The sequence below is a fragment of the Pelmatolapia mariae genome, linkage group LG8, assembly GCF_036321145.2.
Source record: "Pelmatolapia mariae isolate MD_Pm_ZW linkage group LG8, Pm_UMD_F_2, whole genome shotgun sequence".
Taxonomy (NCBI): Eukaryota; Metazoa; Chordata; class Actinopteri; order Cichliformes; family Cichlidae; genus Pelmatolapia; species Pelmatolapia mariae.
The window spans coordinates 12438071-12464250 of record NC_086234.1 but is presented as its reverse complement, the minus strand read 5'-3'; the positions used below and the strand labels follow the sequence as shown (position 1 = coordinate 12464250).

Below are 26180 nucleotides of genomic sequence, written 5' to 3'. Positions count from 1 at the left end.
TTAGCACAGTGACAGTAAACAAATCCCTGGATCCTCCCTCCTGAGAGATGGTTTCCCTGAGCAGACCTCAGATCTGAGTAGTCTGAGATATTCAACTCCTCCATGGGGAGTGCTGCGTTTGTGAGGTTGTGCTTCTGCTCATGATTGGACGATTAACCAACCATACTCTATTTCATACACAGTTTTGTACACATAGATGCTCAAGGGGCACTTTAAAGAGCGATTACTGTGTTACCCCTTAAGCTGAAGGCGTTGTTAGCAGAAGTCCCTCAAGTGTTTATCTGGATCATTTCTCATGCTGTGTACGTATATGTATATGTTTTAAGTATTGGACTATCCTTTTAGAGACCAACCTTTTCAGGAAGCTGTTGTCATGAAAGGCAGATTGAAAAAGGGCAGACCTTGTTAAACATTGTATTAGAGGTTCAATTAGAGGCCTTCTTAGATTCAGATGTCAGCAGAATTAGAAAATTGCAAATCAGATTCAGTTGGGCAATTTTCGCTGTCAGTGGTTATAAGCTGACAGAACAATTAATCAACACAAGCATGTTGTGGGAGGAAATTTTCATCAGGAAGTCATCAGTCGCCATCAGTGCCTCAATGCCAACGCATCAAAGCACACAGGTACAACAGCAGGTTTGTTTAGCCCGAGCTGCCTCCCTCACCCTGTTTCCAGCGGCTGGAAAAGCATTTGGTGCCATCTAGAGGCTGAATTGTTAAACATACATTATGTGATATAAGAGCATAGATTGACGCATTTTCACTGAGGAAATATTTGAGAAAAATTGTCATGCAAATCCATCCATATATATATATATATATATATATATATATATATATATATATATATATATATATATATATATATATATATATATATATATACACAAATATATATATATGTGTTTGTGTGTGTGTTGGATTGATGGATTTACATGAGAATCCCTATGTTGTTATTTTTAAAAACACTTAAGAGTACAGTCATCTGGAGTCCATTAATATACTTCTCTTCATTTATTTTATTTCCCTTTCATTATATAAGCAACCATTCAAAAAGTCATAGTTCTAAATTAAGGAGAGTTGATTTTCTTTCAGAAATAGTGTTTTTTAATTTAATTTAATTACATTTTTGAAGATGAGCTAAATTCACCATAAATCCCCCTGGAAGTAGTACTCCTGTTAGCCGCTAGGTGTCAGCATACAGGTCATACTAGCTGTATCCGTACTTCCGTGACTTCTCTTTCAGCCTGTTGTTGGGTGTATGCTTACGATACGTTCACTGGCTTTCATATACTCATTTTTTTTAAATAAATAGGCAGTTAAAAACAAGTTTTGTGGGACTAGGCTGAGGAGACCATCAAGTGTAAATTTTAATAACAAAAACCCACAATATGAATATGCTAAAATTAGCCTTTGTTAATTAAAATTAACTCAGCATATGATCGCCCCATTTATTTAAGAAGGAGATACTACGGGTATTTTTTATGTCTATATATTTAAACAACTAAATGTATCCAGTAATATTCTGTGAAATCATCTTTTTGTAAGATTCCTATAGTTTTTTTTTTTTTTTTTTAAATCTGTCAATATAGTAAGGGCTAAAACAATCAGACTACGTGTTATTAAATTTCAAATAGACCCTGAAGGCAGCACTGCACGGTGGCTCCCATGCATGCTATCAACACATTGCATGGTGCTGACTGCTAGCATATTCACAACATGACAGTATGCTGGCTATTTCTGTAGCTTAGCGTCCTGCAAAGAGGACAACATAACAATTTACTTTCGTGTAATATTATTATTTTAGTAGAAGCAGCCAAAATGGTGAAGGAGCAGTTCAGAGAGACAGATGTGGCCAAAAAAATGTGAGTATGACCGAGGGATGAATCCTGTTAGCCTGGTTAGCTCGCCGGTTAGCCACACAAGTTGTTTAGGTCGTTAATATAAGAATAGTTCTGAATTGCCGGATAATTTAGTCGTACTTACATAACGTAACTGTGGAATAGAGTTGAAAGCCTTGATGGACGCATTTAAAAAGTGTGATGAATGAGTAAATATGCTTCATTGAATCTGCATATTGGCAACTAAGTTTTCATGCAAACGCTAGTGTCACCCTGTAAGCATGCGTCACCCAATAGTTCAGTAAGTTCAAGATAGGATTTTATAGGTTTTCTTGTAAGCTTTGCCTGTGATATGCTAGAAAAAGTGGTTCCAACAACAATACAGCTGTGATCAGAACATGGCCGTGTCATGGACACGAACGAGCCAAATACTTTATGGAGAAAAGTTTGATTAGAATGACAATGGGTGTATTTGGATAAGGACAGGTGAGACTTTCAAACCTGCGAACATTGTACCAGCTGTTAAGCATAATAATGGCGGCATCATGTTCTGGAACTTTTTGCTACTAGTTTCATCCACTTTTTGGCAATGTACAAAGTGGATGGAATAATAAAGGAGGATGCCTACCTTTAAATCCACTAAACCCATTAAAGATGCGTCCTGTATAATCATTATGACCTGGAAAAAGAACAGTTCAAAGAAATCATTTAAAGTTCAAGATTACTATGACTATGACATTGGATATAAACTGCTGACCAAAGCTGTACCAGAGCTCAAGCAGTCCTGCTTATGTTTCCTCTTGTTACCAACTGGAGAGATTAAACTCTTTAATTTGTTTTTGCTTTATTTTATGTCATTGTTTACAGAAGCCACATCTGCTTCGGCATGAAATCTGCAGAGCAGATGCGGCAGCAGGCCCACATCCAGGTGGTCAGTAAAAATCTCTACAGCCAGGACACCAAACACACTCCACTGGCCTATGGAGTGTTGGACCACCGTATGGTATGACATGGAAGACTTTTTACTTCTGTTTGCAATGACTCAAGAAAAAACCTGAGAAATGCATAAATACAGAAATACAGGGCATGGCCATAAAATATGTCAAAAATGTTTGGAAGGGATTGCTAAAAGGCTTTTTATGTGAAAGTTAATTTACAGTTTCCATTTCAATAAACGCGCGTCACATTCATTCTTCTTCTGTCATTACTAAAGATCAAACAGCCATGTTTTCTTTGTGCTAGCTAGTTTGACAACCCCAACTGTGAAAAATAAAAAAAGTCATTTCTAAGCTAACAAAACTTTATTTAAACGTTGAAGCTGATTCGGTGTGTTCAGGTCTCATTCAGCTCCACAGCCTAATTATTTGTTAAGTATTCTTGAAGATAACTAGCAACAAACAAAATAATCAAATTTTCTCATCTCTGTCCACCTAGGTATAATTTCAGCTCTGTGAAGAAAAGAGTCCAGTTTTGTGATTTTTTTTATTTATTTATTTTTTTATTTTTGCATTAACAAATTAATAAAAGATCCCTTAAAATAGTTATAAGATATACTTTTTTTAAATATACACTTTGAGATTTAGGCTCAAGGCTTAATGGAAGTTGTGGTATAAAGGCATGTATATGAGAGAGACATTTTCTTTGTGTACACGTGTGTATACACTTGTATTTATATAGTTTGTCTCTACTTTTCTAAAATTAAATAAAGGAAAGTTTAATTATAAGAAAATAATGGTATTGTTTTAAGAGCTTTCACTCTTTATTATGACATCTTTAAACATTTAACTTTAAATATTTTAACATTTGCACACTAAAACTTCTTTTGGCTGCTTTTTTATTCACAAGGGGTTTTCACAGTGGGGAAGTCCACATGCTTGATTTTTACACCACTGAGCTCTTATATGGGTGTTTGGTAGATTTGCATTGGTGCATCAAAAACAGTCTTGAGTTAATCCTCATATTTCAGCCTTATTTCTCCGATCTCATGCTTCCTGCAGGGCACCAGTGAGAAAGACAGACCGTGCCTGACTTGTGGGAAAAATCTGGCAGATTGTTTAGGACATTATGGCTACCTGGATCTTGAGCTGCCCTGTTTTCATGTTGGTTATTTCAAAGCCACCATAGGAATCTTACAGGTAAATCCAGTGTTTTCTTGTTGTAGTGACTAAAATATCTTACAAACCTTTCATTGTTCCAAGAGTACATGTTTAAGGAATGGCAAGGTACATTTTAAAATCTATTTCAAAACCATAGAGGTGAAATTGTATTTCTCCTTTAGGTGTCACTAGAGTGCCATAAATAGGCGAGAAATAAAGAGATTCTTTATTTCTTGAGTTATCATTTGTTGTTTTCCCAAATGTTAAAGGTGAAGTCCTATGCAATACATTTCATAATTTAAGACTTTGTGAGAAACGATAATTCAGTTCCCTCTTTCTGATGGGTTGTGTATCCAGATGATTTGTAAGACATGTTCAAGGATAATGCTGACGAAAGAAGAGAAGCTGCAGTTCATGGATTACTTGAAACGGCCTAACCTGGCCTATCTCCAGAAACGTGGGCTGAAGAAGAAAATCTCTGATAAATGCCGCAAAAGGACAGTCTGTCTAAATTGTTCTGCTTTCAATGGTGAGAAGAGACCTTTCCATTTCATAACTGGTTCTTTTTAAAAGCCACCCTGACTTGATTGCTAAATCAATGTGTGTGTGTGTGTGTTTACTCTTTAGGACCAGTCAAAAAGTGTGGCCTACTTAAGATCATCCATGAGAAGTATAAGACGACCAAGAAAGTGGTGGATGCTTTTGTGTCAGATTTCTTGCAGTCCTTTGATATTGCCATTGAACACAACAAACTGGTTGAACCACTGCTGACCAGAGCACAGGTGAAGTTTTTTTACTACTAATTTCATCATATGGCAACACATGGGTCTTATTTTAAAAAAGGACCAAAAAGTAGGCCTAATATATCGACATGGCTGTGGCTTACAGTCACTGTATGGTTTATGGATAACTTAGAAAAATATTAAAAGCAATTATTTTAGATGTAAGGGATTTTTAAAATTTCTTTCTATGTATTAATTTATTTTTAGAAAAATCGATGTATTCTTTGAACTCAGGATCTTGCCTTCATTTCCAATTTCCTTTTCAGGAAAACCTGAATCCTCTGGTCGTGCTGAACCTGTTCAGGAGGATTCCTGAAGAGGACATCCCTCTGCTGCTGATGAACCCCGAAGCAGGGAAACCCGCAGACCTTATCATCACCCGTCTCCTTGTGCCTCCTCTTTGCATCCGACCGTCTGTTGTCAGCGACCTCAAGTCTGGCACCAATGAAGACGACCTCACTATGAAGCTAACAGAGATAATCTTCCTTAATGATGTCATTAAAAAGGTATCTTTCACCTGTACAGGTTAACAGCAGGGCCAATTAAGATTCATCTTCAAACCTTGTCCGATGCATTGATCTGAAAATCATAAATCCTTTAAAAAAAAAAAGTCTGTCTGTAATAGAGTTATCAAATGTATTATGTTTAATTGGAGATGTCCCACTTAACAAACTCTTCTCTTGCAGCATCGTATGACAGGAGCAAAAACCCAGATGATCATGGAGGACTGGGACTTCCTCCAGCTGCAGTGTGCCCTTTACATTAATAGTGAACTTTCTGGTATCCCCCTCAATATGGCACCTAAAAAGTGGACTAGGGGCTTTGTGCAGAGGCTCAAGGGAAAGCAAGGTATAGTGTGTAATAAAATTTTGGGTAATTTAGCAACATTTAATTGTATTTTTACTTTTTTTGGCACTTGGCAGATGTTTGCTTTTATGTTACTTGTACATCACATTGACAAATGAAGAGTTTAAGTATCTAAATGACTGATTTTGTCTACTCTAATGGCGACTCAGGTCGATTCAGAGGAAACCTCTCTGGCAAAAGAGTGGACTTCTCTGGCAGAACTGTCATTTCTCCAGACCCAAACCTGAGGATTGATGAGGTGGCTGTCCCTGTGCATGTGGCCAAAATCCTGACATACCCAGAGAGGGTAAAGCTTTCTCCAAGACTAGCAAAAATAACACTAAATACCCATTTTTGATTTTAATCCTTGTGTGTGTAATACTGTATCTGAATTTGGCTCATCTCAAGGTAAACAAAGCCAATCTGGAGCTAATGAGGAAACTGGTCCGTAATGGTCCTGATGTTCACCCTGGAGCCAACTTCATACAGAACAGACACACTCAGATAAAAAGGTGAGGCTTAGTACTTTGTGTTTATTTTACACCATACTCTGTTGTATTCTCTCTGCTTTAATATTTAAAATATCCTTTCTTTTTATTAGTCTATACAGCTCAAGTTCATTATTCTATTTATTTTATGTGATGATAATCTTTAGTGGGCACACATGGAATTTAAATGGTTTAAAAGTACCACTTCCCAAATGTTTATACACTGACACAATGTAAAAACAGTAATAATCTAATTAATGACCATGTGATTAAAACTTGATATGATGTAAGAATGTCTGAAAAAGGAGCAAACTGTTTCAGTATCGCTGCCTGAGGGCTGTTTAACTAGAAAGAGCAGATCCTGCATGTAAAGTTTCGGCTGACAAGCTGCTTGTCAGAATTCAAGATCTGTATCTTCCAAACTTTGTTATCATATCCTTTGAAGAACTGAGGCATAAATGTAATCTGAGTAGAAAACTTTCATTTAATGACTGCAGCTGAGAAGTTTTCTTGTGAATTGTTGTTGAATTTCCTTTTATTTCCCTTTTTTGTTTTGTTTTTTTAATTAATTAATCTTTTTAGTTGATAAATTAATTCTTGGTGAAAAAAGAAGTGCGTATCTACTGTTTTTTGGAAACCAACAGTAAATCATTTTTGTTTGTCAGGTTTTTAAAATATGGAAACCGTGAAAAGATTGCCCAGGAACTGAGGTTTGGTGATTTGGTGGAAAGGCACCTAATAGATGGAGACATCGTCCTCTTCAATCGACAGCCTTCTCTGCACAAACTCAGCATCATGGCTCACATTGTAAGATGGGGTTTTTTTGCCCTAAATACTTGTTAAACTGGTATTGTAACCATAATTTTCACAGCCACACAGAGAATTATTAACGTATCGTTCTTCTAAGGAAAATGATAAAGAAAACAAGATTAAAAATGTTTCATACGTTTTTTTGTGCTGGTGTGCAAACACACACAAAACATGTTAACTAGGTTTTAGGACTCCTCGTGTTTTATCTACAAAGATCGTAGTTTTGCGTATAGTTTACTTGACGTTATTTCTTACTTTTTACTTGCAAAGTTTCTTTTAAACCCAGTGCTGAGTCAAGTCAATGCACACACATCTAGAAATGTGTAAAATAGAATACAGGTGCAGTCAAAATAATCTATTTGCACATTGATGTTCCTTTTTCTCATTTAATAATTACCTGTTACACACTGAAAACATGGTTCCTGAACATGGTTCGCATTTTAGCTTTCTCTCTACTTTTAAAAAAAAAAACTTGACTAATGAGAAATATTTTAGTTGGATCCTTTTGAATGACATAGTTTTTGGCACTTTTCAAACTCACACACAGGCCAGGGTCAAACCTCACAGGACATTTCGGTTTAATGAGTGTGTGTGCACGCCATACAACGCTGACTTTGACGGGGACGAAATGAATCTCCATCTACCTCAGACAGAAGAAGCTAAAGCTGAGGCTCTTATTCTCATGGGGGTATGTGTCATTATACTACATGGTGTTTAAACAAACTGCAGATGTGTTTTTTTTCAGCAATAAAAAGCTGTCTACAGGAAACTGCAGTTAGACAACTTATTATCTTTTCTTCTAGACCAAAGCTAATCTTGTCACTCCAAGAAATGGCGAACCCCTGATTGCTGCTATTCAGGACTTCCTGACAGGTCAGTGCAGTGATGTGTGGTAGCCAACTGTAGATGTTTTTGTATGATACGAGTGTCCCGGTTCTCAAAAGCATCATACATATATGTATAATGTATGGAAATATTAAGAAAGTATTTAAAAAATCGGGAGGTATTAAAAAAAAATCCATTCTCTGCCAGATGGGTGTGCAATTTTGCAATATTTGAAAGGCACCTAATTTTTAATTTCCCGTGAGTTAATAATGTGTTTGTACTGCCTAGGTGCTTACCTCTTGACGTTGAAGGACACCTTCTTTGACAGATCAAAAGCCTGCCAAATAGTAGCGTCAATCCTTGTGGGTAAAGATGAAAGAGTTAGGATCTCTCTCCCTCGCCCGGCCATAATAAAGGTACTCCATACTGCTGAGCTGGTTACATAAGTCCATATTTGTGACCCAGCACTAATAATCTATTCTGTGTCTGTCAGCCCATGGCTCTGTGGACAGGAAAGCAAATCTTCAGCGTAATCCTGAAGCCAAGTAAGGAATGTCCAGTCAATGCCAACCTACGCACCAAGGGCAAACAGTACTGCGGCAAGGGAGAGGACCTTTGTCACAATGATTCGTGTGAGTTTCTTAAGTAAAGACGTCCACCGAATGAAACCAACTGTAAAGCTTTTGTTTGACTACATCTCACATTACAAACACGTCTTTATAGCGATGAAGTTTCAGGAGGAGGCTTTAAATTTTGATTGTGATTGAAATTAAATAAATTTAATGGATTACATTTGTTTGTCAGCAACTACCTAGAAACATTTAATGAAGCCTGTATGAGCAGTAACATATGAGCAAAAAATAAAATTGAGTAATTGCCCGTCGCTAGGAGAGTTCATCAAATTTTAGTGTGATTCCAGAAAATGTAGCAAAAACAATAAGCAGTAAGCATGTTCCTGAAATTCCTTTGAGGTTTGAGAATGTCCTGTCAGATAGGTGTCAGGTGTCTTGAGGCGAACAGGGTGCAGTGTTTTATTCACCTGGTGTTTCTATTCTGGATTTAATAGCATCGCTGTTTGTCCTATTCTTGTGTCATATCCCCAGTTGTGGTGATTCACAACAGTGAGCTGATGTGTGGTAGCATGGATAAGGGCACCTTGGGATCTGGCTCGAAGAATAACATTTTCTACATCCTGCTGAGGGACTGGGGACAGCTGGAGGCTGCCAACGCCATGTCTCGCTTGGCAAGACTTGCTCCTGTGTATCTCTGTAGGTGGTCTACAAGGCATTTACTACTTATTTCTTAGGTCTGATATATGCCAAGATATCTTCTAGTGTCTTGGTTCATATTAGAAAATTCAAAACCCTTTAAGAACAATAAAAGATTACACAGAAGGGTTAGCCTAAAGTAATGCAGAATTATTTTTTTAACCTCAACTTTCAGCAAACAGGGGTTTCTCTATTGGAATCGGGGATGTTACACCAGGCCAGGGTCTGCTGAAGGCTAAGCAGGACCTGTTGGATGATGGCTACAAGAAGTGTGACGAATACATTGAAGCTTTGGACACGGGCAAGTTGCAGCAGCAGCCAGGCTGCACAGCAGAAGAAACCCTGGAGGTAGGCATGGACAATCTGCATCATTGCTGAAACATTTCATCACCGCACGAGATGAAAGCTTTTTCATTTAATTGATACCTCCCCACTACTTTTTGAACACCACATCAGTTGTGAGTCATTCAGTTCTATTCAAATCAGGTTTATTTATATAGTGTCGAATTACAACAACAGCTGGCTCAAGGCACTTTATATGGCGAGGTAAAGAAACATAAGAGCTGAGGGAGATGGGACAAAACAAACATTTTGTGACATGCTGCAGTGGTGTGTAAACACCTGGGTAGTGAAAAGAGTTCAGTGAAGAAGAAATGCTCGGCAGCAGCAGTTTGGGCTGATAGCAGTGTAATCGACGGATGGTTCAGGTTCACCTGATCCAGCTTTAAGTATAAGCTTTGTCAAAAAAGGAAAGTTTTGAGTCCTAATCTTAAAAGTAGAGAGGGTGTGTGTCTCCTGAACCTAGAGATTTTTCCACAGCAGAAGGGCGTGATAGCTGAAGGGTCTGCCTGCCACTCTGCTTTTAGAAACTCTAGGAGCCACCAGTAAGCCTGCAGTCTGAGAATGAAGACTTCTGTTAGCATAATAATAAGTCTTTAACTCCATCTTCCAAAAGCGAGCATGTGCTGTTGGAAGTAGACCTGTTGTAGAAGAACAGAAGAATTAATCAAGTGTTACAGCTGTGGTTTGGTTAGTATTTGTGTGAACTGTAGGCTCAGTTTCCTGTTTTTAGCTGATATGAGTGGCACCTGGTGTTGTCCCCTGCAGCTATAGTCAATTTGGTTCAAGGTTTGTGCATTCAGAGATGCTGTTCTGCCTGTCCTCTGACATCAAAGAGTCATTTTCAGCTAGAGAACTGGATGTTTTAAATTGCTTTTCTTCTCCATTCTGATGCAGCTTCAGCAGATCATCTTGACCATTTCTACATGCCTAAATGCATCACGTTCCTGCCATATGATTGGCTAATTAGACATTTACATTAATGAGAAGATGGACAGATGTAACTAACAAAGTGGTCTGTGGGTGTGCAAAGAAAAGAAGCAAATTGTTCAATTCATTTATGTTATGGGTTTATATTATAGGTAATAGACCAAAGAGGATGGCAATCATTACCTCAGTAGTAAAGGCACAGATGCACACAGAAATATTAGTCTTCTCTCATTCCACTGATCGATAATAGATAGAAAGTAGGTTTGGTGACAAAGATGCTATTTTCAGTGCAATTCATGTTGCCAAGGAGCAAAGAGTATTAAAGTTTTTCTTCCGCGCTGGCAAATTAACAGAGTGACATGGCGAACAAGCAGTCTGGCTCTCAATCCAGCTGATGTGGAAACTACCAAAAAAAATTGAGTCCATGACAAGGCTTCATCCTGCAGAGCTTGAACTGACCGCTTTTGTTCAAGAAAGTTGGAATTAGTTTGATTAAGGCCTTAACTCAAACGGTTAAGGCCATTCTAAAAGCCCAAGGAGGAGCAACAAAGTACCTGATCTGATGTCTTTTGTTTTTTTATGAATCCCTATTCCTTTTTTCTTCCTCTGCTTGATGTGAAAATGAACACACCATTAATTGATATATCTAAATTATAATTTGTTTGAGGTTATTAAACCGATGTAGTTTTTTGTCATATCTGTTATTTATTTGCTACAAACTTGAGAAGAAAGCTGAATGAACATCATCCAAATGTGGCGATTCCATTATTTTCTCCCATGTTATGAATTATAAGCACTGCCAGTAAAACCCAAAACTTTTCTTCAGTTTCTCATCAAATTGACTTTTTATGATCTAATTTCTGTATCTCTCATCTTTCCAATATTTCCTGTTTGCCTGCACCTTTTGTTCGATAAAAGGCACAAATACTTCCAAAATTGGTCAAGCTCTGAAATTGACTTGACGGTAGGCTGCACATTGGCAACAACTGACCTTAAATAAAATCTTCACTGACAGATGGTCATCATATCGCAGAGGGGCCATTTCCAACGATGATCAGTCCAATCATCGGGGTTTTCATAGACTGAGAAAGAGCAATATGTTTGATTGGGCTGGGGTAGTTTTTGGAGAGTACAGCACAAAATCATCCAGTTTGTCTGTGGAAGATTAAAAAGTAATGTTGAATGCTGTGATTTGTTCTGTTCATATTTATAGGCTCAGAAAGTTTCACAAGATTTCATTGAGGGTATTGAAGAAAAGGAAGTGTGATATGAAATTTTTATTTTGTGTATAAGAGAAGAACAAAAAAGTATAGATGTTGGTGTGCCATCTTTCAAGATCATTTTGTGTGTGTTTGTTAAAAGGCTCTCATCTTGAAAGAGCTGTCTGTCATCAGAGACCGAGCTGGTAGTGCCTGTCTAAGGGAGCTGGACAAGAGCAACAGCCCTCTGATTATGGCTCTCTGTGGGTCCAAAGGTAAGCTAACAGGAAAGCAAACACAACAAATCGTAAAATCTTCATGTAAATGGTCGATGAAGGTGTTGTCGTGTCTATGTGCAGCTGGGAAAAAATGTTTTGAAGAGCTCTGAGACACAAAGTGGCTTCTTCTTGTTGTCAATACAATATTTACATGGAAGGATGGGTTTTTTTTTTTTTAAGCTCTTTGTAATGGTAAATAGTGAAAAACTGTAAGACAGGAACCAAAAGAACCTGGTTACATAATCAGATAATACCACAACAGTCACATTTTTGTCAGGCTTATTGGCACTAACAGACTTACAAGGACACTCAAGGACAAAAAGCTATTATAGAAGTTATACAGTTATGTGTATATTATGAGTGAAAATACATAATCATTGCTGCCAGAACAAGAAAAAATCATCTTAACTCAAAAGCAATAAAGAATTCATATGCACTCTAAGCCTGATCGTACTGTCAGAAGACAATTTATGTTAACATACTTGTACACCATAAAATCCTGGAGTATGCTGGCAGTGTTGTCCGTCAGCTATAGCATTCTAGTGGCATTGAAAGCTGGGCAGACACAGGAGTTTTATTAAACGTGTGATATGCTAACAGACACTGCATTTTAAATTACAGTTTTAATTGGCCTCACTGCACAGCCAGAATCTGCGACTGTTCTCTCTTCACAAATCGGCTACAAAAAAATCACAAAGTGGAGTTCGCATTGAGCATAAATACGAGGCTCAAGGACACTTTTGTCCACTGCTGGCTCTAGTTGAGTGTTTTGGGGGGGAAAACAATTCGGCCTAAATAAAGTATTTGTTACAGCCCTAATTTTTAATGTTTGACCTAACTTTAGTAGCATCAGTTACATTTAACATTTTATAACACTGTTCATGAAATAGGCCCTGCGTCACCATGTGAACAGGTGTGATTATTTTAATTGCATTAACAGATTAGATTTTAATCTAAGATTGCTATATTTCTTGTTTGCATGACAAAACTCAGTAGGCTTGATAAGCTGTTAATAAAGAGACCGTTAAACTACAATGTTTCTAGTTGATAGATTTTTCAGGGCTTGCCAAGCTGTTAAGTGCTAAATTGGCTGCTTTATTCTGTTTCTTCCATTTTCATTTTCTTGTTTGTTTAGTGTGTCTCACTTTTTCATCTGTCCCCGCTGTGTAACGCAGGATCCTTCATTAATATATCTCAGATGATTGCCTGTGTGGGCCAGCAGGCCATAAGCGGCTCTCGGGTACCTAATGGGTTTGAGAATCGCTCCCTGCCTCACTTTGAAAAACACTCAAAAGTAAGACCTTATTTATTTGTTGTAATTGTGTTACTATGTATTCCTCAAGTGCCACTCATGTTGTAGTTCTGGATCTGTTTTTTGTGATTTATTAATCAGTTAATTGTTGAGGCTTTGTTCTTGTAACTGGAAATTATATGCTACAAACTTTGGTGTTTGACTGTAGACCTGATGTGCTGCATTCAAGGCTCTGACACACTTTGATTATTTAGTAGTATTATTTCATTGTGCTACCCCTGCATCCAATACTCCAAAAGCTTTCATCAATTCTAGTCTCGTCATGTTTAGTCTCTTTGCTTCTTTTTTTTCTGAGAAAATAACATTGCAACTGGATAACAGTTTCTTAGAGTACTCAAAGCTCTGTTAATAGCTCACTGATGATTTCTCTACAGCTACCTGCTGCTAAAGGGTTCGTGGCCGACAGCTTCTATTCTGGTTTGACGCCCACAGAGTTCTTCTTCCACACCATGGCTGGTCGAGAGGGTCTGGTGGACACTGCGGTGAAAACTGCAGAGACTGGGTACATGCAGGTAAGGCTTTTTGGGCCCATTTCTTTTGAGTCTTTTCACACAGTTCACTTCTGACGACTACTGCTGACACTGAATCGCTGCAGGTCTTTACTTTCTCCCCAGGACACTAGCATTTTTGTGTGTGTTATATTTTAAGTTTTTATTGATTTATTGATTTATTTATTTATTTTTTCCAGTAAATTTTCTATTGCACAAACTAATACTGCCTGTTTCAGTGTTTTATTTATTAATCCATGAGATCATATAAAATTGTGAAAATATTAAGATTTCATAGTATGTAATATTATTATATAATAATATCTGGAGCACTTTCATCATAGCTAATTAGGGTTTCTTATTCATTTACCTGTACTGTGGTTACATACTTATAGTGCAGTGTTGATGCAGTTTGCAGTTCCATCGGATGTGTCAGTGTCATATTGTTTTGTGTCGTTTCTCTGTAATAGAGGCGTCTGGTGAAGTCTCTGGAGGATTTGTGCTCACAGTATGACCTCACAGTACGCAGTTCAACAGGCGACATCATCCAGTTCATTTATGGTGGTGATGGCCTGGACCCTGCTGCAATGGAGGGAAAGGATGAGCCACTGGAGTTTAAAAGAGTCCTGGACAACATTCGGGTGAGTTAATCAGAAACTGAAAGCTTGACTACCAGTATTTCTAGTCTTACTCATTTTTAGTATGAAACACACCAAAAATGCACTAAAATATATGTGAACCAGAGTAGAAGCTAATTTCATCAGCCTTCAAATAACCCTTACACTTTGTTGCTGTTGCAGTCACATTTTACTTTAATATTTGTCGGCCATTTTCATATAGTTGAACTTTCATAAATTGTTTATAGTTATAGTTTGCCTTTTAAAAGATCTCCTTATGTCAGCTGGTTTATTTCAAGGAGTAATTTTAAGATGAAAAAGCCGTGAGAAGCCACTTACTCTGGATAAACTAGAGTCCTTCTCATTTATCTTCCTAGCTGATGGTAAAGCTAAAAAATTCAGTGCAGGAATTAATGAGATTCTAAAGGCGTAAGCACGTCCCAGCCTTTAGAATCTCAATCTGATATGTGTTGATGATTTTATGCGTTTATATAAGCAGCGATATGATTTATGTAATGTAACCTTTAATTGTTTTGCCTTGACGCATGCTCATGCCCAGTTAAGGAAATCCCAAAAAGTTGATTCTGTTCATCTTTACATTTCATCACTCGTTCTTTAGATGAGTAACGAAATGTTTCTCCTACCATAGTACATTTGACAACTTTCAGCCCCCCCACAGTCATTATTTTAGCTTAAAAGTACATTTTCTAGGGTTGCGTAAAGGACATGATCCATTTAGAATCAGCTTTTTCTATTCATTGTATTCAACTTGATAAAGATTACTTTGACTCTTCAACCGTTTAAACTTTTAAAAACAATTGCTCGTTCCTTGCTACAGCTGTCAATGTTAATATCATTGCTTTCTTGTAGCAATGACCATGATATTTTAATATTAAAGCAGACATGAAGTTTCTGAAAAATCAAATGGTTTCTGCAACTCCTCCTTGGACCCGGTGACTGGTACGATGTAATGTGTTTCTACTTCCAGAAGATGGTAGTAATGCACCCACAGGTTACCACAGAAAAACATCTTACTAATTACGAGTTATCTGTTTAAAAAGCCAGGTACTTTGATGTTATAGGCTACTATACAGAAAAGAGGGAAATGCAAAAACAAATACTATGAAAGAAAATGTTTTGTCAAAGTCCTTCAAGTAATGAAAAAACGTCTTGCACTGAGATAAAGCGCAAACTATGTAAAGGTAACAGATGGGCTGTGGTCAAGTGGCGCTAGTCTGATCTGTGCTCTCCAAACCTTAACTGTGCAGGTAATTTGTTACCACCTTGTGGCCAGTTGGGTGTTACACAAACTAAAGGCTCAATTGACCACTTGAATTCAGCGGATTAGCTGAGACTCCACCCGCTAATGCTGGGCATACACTGTGTGATTTTTGGCTCATTTTGAGCCGATTTTTCAGTCGTGCGAGCGTTTTGGGGATCGGCCCGAGTTTTGCCTTCATCGTGTGTCGTGCATCGTGTAGTATACACGGAGTAACGAGAAGCGATTAACACCTCACGACCAGCTCCCGATCATCAATCTCTTGGTCGTAAGAAAATCAAACCTGTTTGAAATCCTGTCGGCCGTCGTGAGGGTGTCACCGCAGCCTCTCATACTGTGCACGCGCAAACACAGAAATGAAAGTGAAAAGACGGGGCAGCACAGCGGTGCAGCGTGTGATCTGGACACAAGCGATGGAGGCACAACTTGTAGAACTTTGGCAAGCTCATCTGAGCCTTTTCCATGTGGCCTCACAAAATTATCATGACTACAACAACTGCTCAATCACAGCTGCCTGATCAATGTTATTCATTAGCAATTAGCAAAGTTGATGGTGGCGGTGTGTGTGTCTGTGTGAGTGAAAGACAGAGAGGGAGAGAAAGGGAGAGTGAGTGACAGATTTTCCGTTATAACCTTCATGTTATGGACGCACAGTGTGAGCACCCAGGTCGCATCAGAGCATCGGGCCGTATAGTGTGAGACCCTGCATCGTGACCTGCGAACTTCTAACCCCCAATCGTGCAGTTTGAGCAGAAGCTGAATAACGCGACTGAAAAAATCGCACAGTGTATGCCCAGCTTAAACAAGGTAACTCTAGGGTACAAGAACCCAACGTAATGTCGGCCATAGTGTAAACTCTGAGACTTCAAAATGATTCCACAAAGCGGTGGATGTACATTGGCTACGTCCATCTTTTATGTGTACTTTGTCATATATACACACAACAAAGCTGTGTCTCAAAAAGCAAACATAGTTTAATTAAAAAAGGCACATTTTATGGTTTGGAGTACTGGTTTTGTTCAGCAGTACTGAAGCCATTTAAATATTAAAATGTTGCCGTTTTCTTTTCCTGCTACTGTAAACAGTCTGCTTTTGAGCTGGAGAAGCAAAAACAAACAGCTGAATAGTTGCAATTGCAGCCAACTAATTTCTTACTAACATATTTTTCGTCATTTCTGACCTTGTAAGTGTTTAAAATGACACAGAGTTCAAATCAGTTTACTCTGTGGGAAGGCAGTTTAGCAGGCAGAGAATTTTTGAACTGACTTGTTGGATTAACAATTAATTGCTCTATTCACCGTCAGGTCATGTGTCAAGTGTACACAATCTGCTGCTTGTCATTGAGGTTAAAAGTGTTGTTGTTTTTCTGAAATCACATTCTAAGATCCAAATAGATATCACAAGCTTACAGCATTAGAGGATCCACATTTCTTAAACTAGGTCTTTTTAACTAGGATAACCAGCAGAGAACAAATACAGCTTTTTACCAGTAATATTTAAAATAATTATGATAATTTAATGAGTTTAATACATTTAATATTAATCTGTTACTGGAAAGGTGTTCTGATTTGATCCGCTCATTCCCAAGGGCTGTGCAGTCTGTAGACAAATTTTTAAAGGAGCTTGAATAAAATAATAAAATAATTAGTGTGGCTGTCTTTTACATATTATATGCTCAAAGCACTGACCCTTAAACTGGGACAGAATGTATATGGTACATTTTCTTCATGTTCACTTTGAAGCATTTTCAGCTGCTATTAATATCAACCATCATGAGCTTTTTACAGCTGAACTGTGAGTGAGTGCTTCTGATCTTCTCTGTTCCTCCCAGGCGGTCTACACGTGTCCAGATGAGCCTGCACTGAGTCAAAATGAGCTGGTCCTCACTGCAGACGCTATCATGAAAAGAGCTGACTTCTTATGCTGTAGAGACAGCTTCTTGGAGGTAAACCCATCACAGTATTTGGTTAACAAAGTTGTATAGATTTTTTAAATTAGGAAATTATGGCATAGCTTATTATGCTTATTATAGCATAGCTTATTATGAATAGAGTTTCAATTGAAACTGATTCACAGTAAGCTTAGTGGTTATATTCGATGTTAAAATAAGCACTAAAGTAGCTAGGTAGTGTTTTTCTTGGGAATTGTAAATCATGACTACTTACAACTTTTCTACCATGTAACTGCAGCAGTAACTTCCATCCATCCTTGGCTTTTGCACCACTCGATTTAGTCATTTGGGTCACATATCACTAGGTTGTAGTCTGTGTTTTTCGTCAGGTGATGGAACAAAATTGTTTCCACTTTAGCAAGAACAGGTTACTTGCGTATTTTACAAAGTATTATGCTTAGTTGGAGTTTCTTGAAGAAGCTCCCTTTTTAGGTACCAAGTTATTATTAGAGGCTGACACACTGTTATTCTCAGACATGCCTGAGGTTGTGCACTAGGCAAATGGCCTTGCTATAGCACTAATATCGTGATATGACAGTTTTAAATTAATAAACATAAGAATTTATGCTGGTATTATGGTGGATTGATATGATATAGCACAACGCTTAGAGGCCACAATATCAAATACACTGAGATAAAAATTCAAAATAAGCAACAACAAACTGTGTTTTTTATTTAGGGTATGAGAGGCTAAGAGTATGTTTTTATTGATTTACTTATTTTTATTTATTTTTTTTAGTAAAATATAGCACACATCAGATCTTTGGTTGAAAAGGAAGACTGATAATACTTGTCCTTTGTAGTCTGTGCTTAGAGGAGTCGGACGGTTGGAATGAGTCAGGTGTACCAAATCATTTAAACTGCTCTGTTCTTCGTTCTGCAGCCAGATGCAACCCTATAAGACAAAATGAATCAATATGTTGATCAATTATTAAATCATTCACTGTTGGAAGTGAGAGGGAGCCTTAATATTTAACAGCCTGAGTCTTTAAAAAATGAAGTATTCTCCAGAAAAAGCTGAAAAGTAGTTTTTACTAAATGATACCAAACCAGAATGCATAATTAATGTGTTGTGGACTAACCGAATAATTCATTTAGTGCCTTTGTGAGTCTTGTTTTATTCTTTATTCATTTATTACGGCCTTCTGTGCAAAATAATCAATGTATTTTTAGTAGGGTTGAAACATAAAGAAGTTATTATAGGATTTGGTATTAGGACAAATGATTGTGGATAACAGCAATTATAATAGTGAGTGTTTTAAATTATTGAAGCAGTTTGACAATTCGATAAGTTTTTCCGTTTAAAATGTATGATTATTGTCGATAATACATTTTGTTGATGAAACTTAAGTTTATTTTCGGGGCCATGTATTAGTCACCTATCATTAATTTAAGAATCTGATTTACTCTGCGAATAGAAAATGTATTTCACCTCCTGCGGCCATGGTGCACTGCTACCACAAACTAACTACACATTAAAAAATCGATTCAGCTCACTTGGGCTTCAGTACCCTTTGACAGTATTAAAACTAAAAAGAGAAGCACAAATGAATATACAAGGTAATTAGATGTTCCCTTATAAAATGGTTGTCATGGATATAGTTTAATTTTTTTTTTTTTTAAATTAAATACAGAGACATGCTGTCATCTAAACCCAAAGCCAGCTGCATGCAGTTAATGGGTTTTCTGATGGTAACAAACATGACTCTTTTCCCTTTTATGAAGGAATTAACTGACACAGGCGCAGAGAAGTACCTGGAGGTACAGTTATCAAGCATGCGGTGAATTTTGAATGGCGTGTCAGTGAGAATTGGAACAGATAAATCATTAATGGAATAATCCTGCTGATGCTGTTGTATAATAAAACAGCGCCTGATGTTGTTCTGTACTGATTTTCCAACATCTGATTGCTCATTTTAAAGTGTTGCTGATGTTTAAAAAAAGACTTGTCAGTGTGTTTTACTGGGCGCTTGAATTCTCCACTCCTTAACAGTTTGTGATTTCTAACAGCTGCATGACAGCCACATTTGTTGTTGAGGATATGTTTGAGTTTGGAGGTGGAATTTATTCTCTCCTCTCTACTTTAGGAGATAAAGAAATTCATTAAGAGCGTTTCAGAAAGGATCAAGAAGACTAGAGACAAGTACGGCATCAATGACAATGGGACTAGTGAGGTAGGTGTCACGCATGCTTAACAAACTTCAGCCTCGCAACATTTGAATCCTAATTGCTAATCTTTCTGCCTTGTATTTACAGCCAAAGGTTCTCTATCAGCTGGATCGTGTAACTCCTACCCAGCTGGAGAAGTTTCTTGAAACCTGTAGAGACAAATACATGAGGTACAAGACTCATATCCAAGTCTGAGGCTTGTTATTTTTGTTTCTCGGCTCCATCTGTCCATCCATCCCTCCATTATGTAACCACAGAGCCAAAAATTGTTGATCTTTGGTTTTTAATGATAAAAAAATCTCCCTGTTACTACATACACAGCCCAAAATACAGAGAACAATTGAGAGGAAATTTGTAATCAGTTCTGATTGTGCTCCAAAAAGCTTTAAAGTAGTTGAAGCTGGGGAGGAATGAACAGCTCATCTATTTTAAGAAAATGAAAAGGCAATGCAACAAACACTTAGAAGTGTACTGAAAGGTTTATTGAAAGTTTGGTAAGGATGTGGAGTTGCCAGAAATATTCACTCAAAACCAAACTATAATGGTTGTACTAGAGAAAAAGTCAGAAGGCTTTATGGCATCAGAAACCATGCAGGGTTCTGGTAATTCATCCAATACTTGTTGAGAAATTTAATCTGCACCACTGTGATGGAAGGAGTGACTGGCCATCATTGTTCCTGTGACAGCACTGCGCTAAACTCTGCTGGAGCTTGAAATAGCATGCTGTGTTAACCACGTTTTTTTTTATTTCAGGTTTTAGAATCAGCCTAGGGTTAAGATTTAGATTTATTTTTTTAAGTGGTTGACTTCTTTGTTTCCCAAATGATCATTCATCCTTTCTGAGAGCTGTTAAAATGACAATAGTTTAAGTGCAACTCCAATTTCACTTGTCAGTTTGATGAAAGCTGATTCGGCTTAGAGACTCTGTCTTGTAATATTATTTTTTTTCGTTTCTCGATAGAGCTCAGATGGAGCCAGGATCAGCAGTTGGGGCCCTTTGTGCCCAGAGCATTGGAGAGCCGGGTACTCAAATGACACTAAAAACCTTTCACTTTGCCGGTGTTGCATCAATGAATATCACTCTAGGAGTGCCTCGCATCAAAGAAATCATCAACGCCTCCAAGAACATCAGGTATGATATTCAATTATAGAGACGTCTCATTATATTCCCTCTGTCATTTGCGCCGAGGACGAAAAGACAAATATACCTTACTATTCAAAGTTGGCCATGGGCTTTGTCTTGATGTCTTTGAAACATCGCTGAAAATTACTGCTGCAAGATGGAGTAAGAATGATTTCAAGACCTCCGCCTTCCTGAGTGGAAGCTGAGTTTTGCAGCTCTAAAGCTGCCTATTCCACTTTTATTGAGAGAATATATTTGATCACTTGGTTCAGTCCACGGCTTACACAGAATTAGAGCAGTTAGCAGAGTGAGCTCTGCTTGCCCATGGTGTTTTGTGCCACAGTAGTGAATACATCCCTAATTTGTTTTGAACAATCTATTGAAAATCCACTCAGCACTCCTATAATCACGGCTCATTTGGATGTGGAAGATGATGCTGACTTTGCCAGGCTGGTGAAGGGGAGAATTGAGAAGACTCTTCTAGGAGAGGTAACCTGAACCAATCAGATTTTTTTCCCCCTTTTATTTACAAATCAAAGCTTTGAAATCATTACTAAGGGATATCAATGGTTCAAGTAGAGGTGTTGTTTTTTAAAAAAGAAAAGGAACAAGCTGTACAGAGCTGTAATAAGGCTAGGTTCTCATTTTGTCCTTTACAGATTTCAGAGTACATAGAAGAGGTTTTCCTTCCAGATGACTGTTTCATCTTGGTGAAGCTGTCACTGGAGAGAATAAGACTGCTGCGACTGGAGGTACCACAACTTTATTACTTTTACTCCCACTTTGTGTGAACATCTCAGACACTTCCCCCTCCTTTCACACCTCTAGATTAGTTCTGAATTAGTGCACCTGGGATATTAATCTATAGTTTTAATTGTCATTTTACGTAAGCTGTGATACCGTTAAGTATGAGGCCTGGGAACTTGGGGATACTGTTAAAACTGACTGTCCAGCGCTGCTTAGACTTCATTGTATCCTCATTTCTACTATTTTTAGCTTCTCAATTATATTTGAAGAAGAAATAATGTTCATTTTTATACCTTCAAGGTTGATTTCAGGATGTAATTCATCCTGCATATTTTCAGTACATGTTGGGGTTTTGGTTGAATTGCTTTAGAATAAGTTTTGAATAAAATCAAAACGTATATTTTTATACTCTCACTTTTTGCTTTATGTGCGGTTACAGATAAGTCTGCATAGCTTAAACCCTGAACACTGAATTCTTTGTTTTCTTTACCTATTAAAATATGATAACACTGCATTTCTTTAACAGTAGCAGCTACAGCACAGTGCTCTGACTCATGAGTGTCTGCAGGTTAGAGATAAGTGCACTTTGTGCAGCGTGGAAAAGAAAACAAGCTTTGCCTTTGATTTCTCGTCTCTTCTCAGGTAAATGCGGAAACGGTGCGTTACTCCATCTGCATGTCTAAACTGCGAGTCAAACCTGCAGACATCGCTGTACACGGGGAGGCGGTGGTGTGCGTGTCTCCTCGAGAGAACAGCAAAAGCTCCATGTACTATGTGCTGCAGTCATTAAAAGCAGAACTTCCCAAGGTGAGAATGTCACGTGTGCAGTGGTTGTTTTCTTTTGTGCATACATGCTTTCTGTGTGCAAATTGAATTCAAGGTCAAGGCCGGTCAGGGCTTCTTACCTATGGAAAATTCCTGTTTAGAAAGCACAAATGCTGCATTGTGATTTCTGCCAATGTCTGAGAATACTGTATGGATGCGGAGAGGCTGAACGCTTTACTGTTTACTTCAGCTACTTCCTAAGCAATCTGTAGTGATAAATATGGAGTGCACAGTGTGTGAAGTGTGCAGATTTTAAGTCACTGAATGCCAAATTTGTTCCTTTGTGATACTGGGCTTTATAAAATACACTGAATTACCTTTCATAGGTAAAGTGAGCAGTAGTTTAATTGTTCTGTTCAATAAAATATTTAAGACTGCGTTGTTGTGAAGCCAAGGTGCTCATTTTCACTGCTTTATTTTTATTTTTTCACTCTGGTTTAAGCACCAGGTCATGCAACGTTACTCTATTAAAGTATATTCATTGTGTTCTTGGCCTTGGTGGAAATCTTTAGCTCATCCTCTATTTAAGAGCAAACATCAAGTTTATTTTCTCTGCCTTCCTCCTTCCCTTTGAGCTGACTTTCTTATGATTGGCTTACCCTTGTAAATGGATAGTCTGAACAGCAGGTGGGGAAGGTTGCTTTGCAAGTGATAACCATATTAAACCTTTAACATAAAGTGTATTATATTTCATATTTAAAATCATATCTTGGGTTTTTGAGGCCCCTACGTCATCAGTGTGATTATTTATGAACCCTAACTGTGACCCCTATTATGTTTTTGAGAAATAAATTGACCCATAAAACCCATTTATGCATTTAATTTCATTGTTGTTATTGTGTTGTTTTGTTTCTTTTTCTTTGTTTTTACCTGAAGGCTCAATGAACTCCTCAGTTTAAAAAGATAAATACATAATTTAATTTTTTGGCCGTTATTTCGGTTATTATCTGCTCTCTGTGACATAAATAGAACTCTGCTGGCCAAGTTTAATATGTCACTGTGAATGTATGACAGAAAATACTTTTCAGTACATGTTCTGAACTGTATAATGCTTAGAGTGCACTCAAAGCAGGGATAACATGGATTCCTGTGTATTTTCTTGTCTTAACTGTTTGCACTTACTCACTTGAAAGGTGGTGGTTCAAGGGATACCGGAGGTTGCCAGAGCTGTCATTCATATTGACGAACAGAGCAGCAAGAGTAAGTACAAACTCCTGGTGGAGGGGGACAACCTGAGAGCGGTTATGGCGACACATGGCGTGAACGGAAGTAGGACCACTTCAAACAATACATATGAGGTATGAATCTTTTTTCCCCCCAGTGTCAAATGATTGTGTATCATACATTTTTATTAATTTAAAAAAAAGAAAAAAAAGAATGGGGTGCACAAGTTTTATTGTGAATTTTCTCTTATCCACACAGGAAGCTCAAAAGTATACATACAGGCTCAAATATATACACAGGCTTGTGTATATAACCTTTTGTTATTTTACCAAATAACCTTTAGCAAATTGCATCTTGACCTCAATTTTGGCTGAATATCTGCCCACTCTTGGGAGAATTGGTAGAGTTGATTGAAATTGGTTGGTTTCCTGCACAGACCCTACATTTAAGCACAGTTTAGAAATTACAGACCCAGCACATTATGCCACCAGAACCATGCCTGTCAGCTGTTACAGTGCTGTTTGATTTTCTTGTTGTTGGAATGGTTAAATGCTCAGAAATGGGTACTTGTGTGCCCAATTCTTTTTGTTTTTAAAGTTATTAATGTGTCTTGAACACTTATTTACCCTGGAAAAATAGCAAGTGAAAAAAATTATTAGAAGCTCAAAATTACCAGGCTATTCATTCCCATGATGAGAGTAGGATCACTCTGAAAATCCAAGCTGAATATTTAAAAACAAAAACAAAAAAAAGCTTTAACTGCAAAACTGAAGCATTAACATTTTGTCTGTCATTGATGGGCAAAAACATGTTTGCACACATTTTCATTCACTTTTAATTAAATTTTCATCATATTTGTATCTAATATTGTCCCTAAGTGTTATCGTTTGGTTAGAAATGTTAGAGGCTCATTAAGTTTTTTTGTTATATGATACAAGTTAAAAATTAATTAACAAATATGCAAGCTAAACCAAGCTAGCTCAATGGTGTTTCAGCTTAGATCAGCTCTCACTAGGTTGTATTAATGCTTTTATCTAACAACACAAAGCCTGGTCCATGACACACAGTTGTTGTTGTTGCTACACTGAGTATTCAGCCATGTCCTTGAAGGCTGGCAGTTTTTGATATCTCCATCACTCAAATGGAGCACCATGTTTTCTAATACATCCACTCCTGTGCCTTTAAAATAAATAAATGAATTTCTTTGATGGAACCTGTTGGCTCAAAGCGCATGAAGTAACGGACACGTTTTAAAATGTCAACTGTTAAAAGGGAAGGAAAACAATCGCATAAATGATCACGCCAGCTGAAGTAGCTGAGAACACTTCCATTGGCTGTGGGGAGTCTGCACCAGGGCTTTTTAAAATGTGTGTTTTTTAAACAAGCTTTTCTGTGCACTTGATAGGTCGAGAAGACCTTGGGCATTGAGGCTGCTAGATCCACAATCATAAACGAGATTCAGTACACCATGGTGAACCACGGAATGAGCATTGACCGACGTCACGTCATGCTTCTTGCAGATCTCATGTCCTATAAGGTAAGAACCGCTGATCTAAATACATTACATAAATTAATATCCTTTCATCTCCTTGTAGGGGAACTAATGAAAACCATCTTCTATCCATAAAGGGTGAGATCCTGGGAATCACCAGGTTTGGTTTAGCAAAAATGAAGGAGAGTGTCCTCATGCTGGCTTCTTTTGAGAAGACAGCCGATCATCTTTTTGATGCTGCCTATTTTGGACAGAAGGACTCAGTTTGTGGTAAACTGCTGTTTCATCTGCATAATGAAATTGATCTTCATGGCTTGACTGGCCTGTTAACATCCCCCTGTGTTCCTGTTTCAGGTGTGTCTGAGTGTATCATCATGGGGATTCCAATGAATATTGGAACAGGACTATTTAAACTGCTGCACAAAGCTGACAGAGATCCCTTTCCAGTCAAAAGGCCTCTCCTCTTTGACAATCCAGACTTCCATTTACCTTTGATCACATAGCATCAAAGGACAAAACAGCAGGGATGTTTCAAGGTTTTTTTTTTTTCATAGCTGACAAATATTATCTTCAACTAGTACAGAAGTGCCTGCCAATGTGTCACATCATTTTCTGTTTGGGGATTTAACAGAAAATGGGATTGCGTATTTTTGTTGGTTGATAAACTGTGAGAAGACTGAATTTCATTTTAAAAAACTAGCAGCACTCCAGATAGAATTACTTATTTAAGTTAAATTTTGGGTAACAGCAAAAAAAGCAAAAATTTAAACACTTTAAAGTCATAATCTTGTGTTCCTGCACTGATCACACTGTGAAAAATTGTTATAAACAGGTGTCTCGCTAACATGAGAAAGATTACCTCTTAATTATGAAGCAGAATGGATTTCTTCTGTGCTGGTACTTAGTTTTGCATAATGTATGAACTGCTTGCATCTTAGCGTTGCAGCTTCTCCCACATCGCAAAACTCATATTTTGCTGTTTGACATTTTTATTGGGTTTATTTTTTCTTCAACATTCAGTTCAAGAGAAGTTCAGTTTGTTCATCTTTTTACATCTTGTAAGAAACCTGTTCTTATAATAATGTAAATAATGTAATAAATAAATTACTCAAAGCCATGTTCTTTGGTATTTACAGTGATTTCTGCAGCAGTGTTTTAGGGTCATACACATAAACTGTCACCTCATCCAATTTAGTGTGCTATTTTTTTATTTGAGTAGCCTCAATTTACAACTGTGTCTTTTTAGAGTCTTTATAAGTATTTTCTCATTGTATCTAGTGCAGAGTCCAGCCATCCAGTGGAAGCATTATA

At 37.6% G+C, this 26180-nt stretch overlaps 1 protein-coding gene across 1 annotated transcript; it reads left to right on the top strand.

The window, feature by feature from the left end:
- Window positions 1-1669: 1669 nt before the first annotated feature.
- polr3a (polymerase (RNA) III (DNA directed) polypeptide A) lies at window positions 1670-25978 on the top strand. Its single transcript, XM_063482888.1, has 31 exons — window positions 1670-1865; window positions 2709-2844; window positions 3839-3976; window positions 4295-4466; window positions 4565-4719; window positions 4986-5225; window positions 5406-5568; window positions 5736-5872; window positions 5974-6077; window positions 6719-6860; window positions 7411-7551; window positions 7667-7736; window positions 7977-8104; window positions 8182-8320; window positions 8792-8956; window positions 9132-9304; window positions 11588-11699; window positions 12878-12996; window positions 13389-13526; window positions 13973-14143; window positions 17230-17343; window positions 19437-19523; window positions 19606-19688; window positions 20480-20650; window positions 21037-21130; window positions 21301-21393; window positions 22031-22195; window positions 23347-23511; window positions 24783-24914; window positions 25007-25139; window positions 25224-25978. The coding sequence occupies exons 1-31, from the start codon at window positions 1822-1824 to the stop codon at window positions 25370-25372; spliced, it is 4173 nt and encodes a 1390-aa protein (XP_063338958.1). The 5' UTR covers window positions 1670-1821; the 3' UTR covers window positions 25373-25978.
- Window positions 25979-26180: the final 202 nt, after the last annotated feature.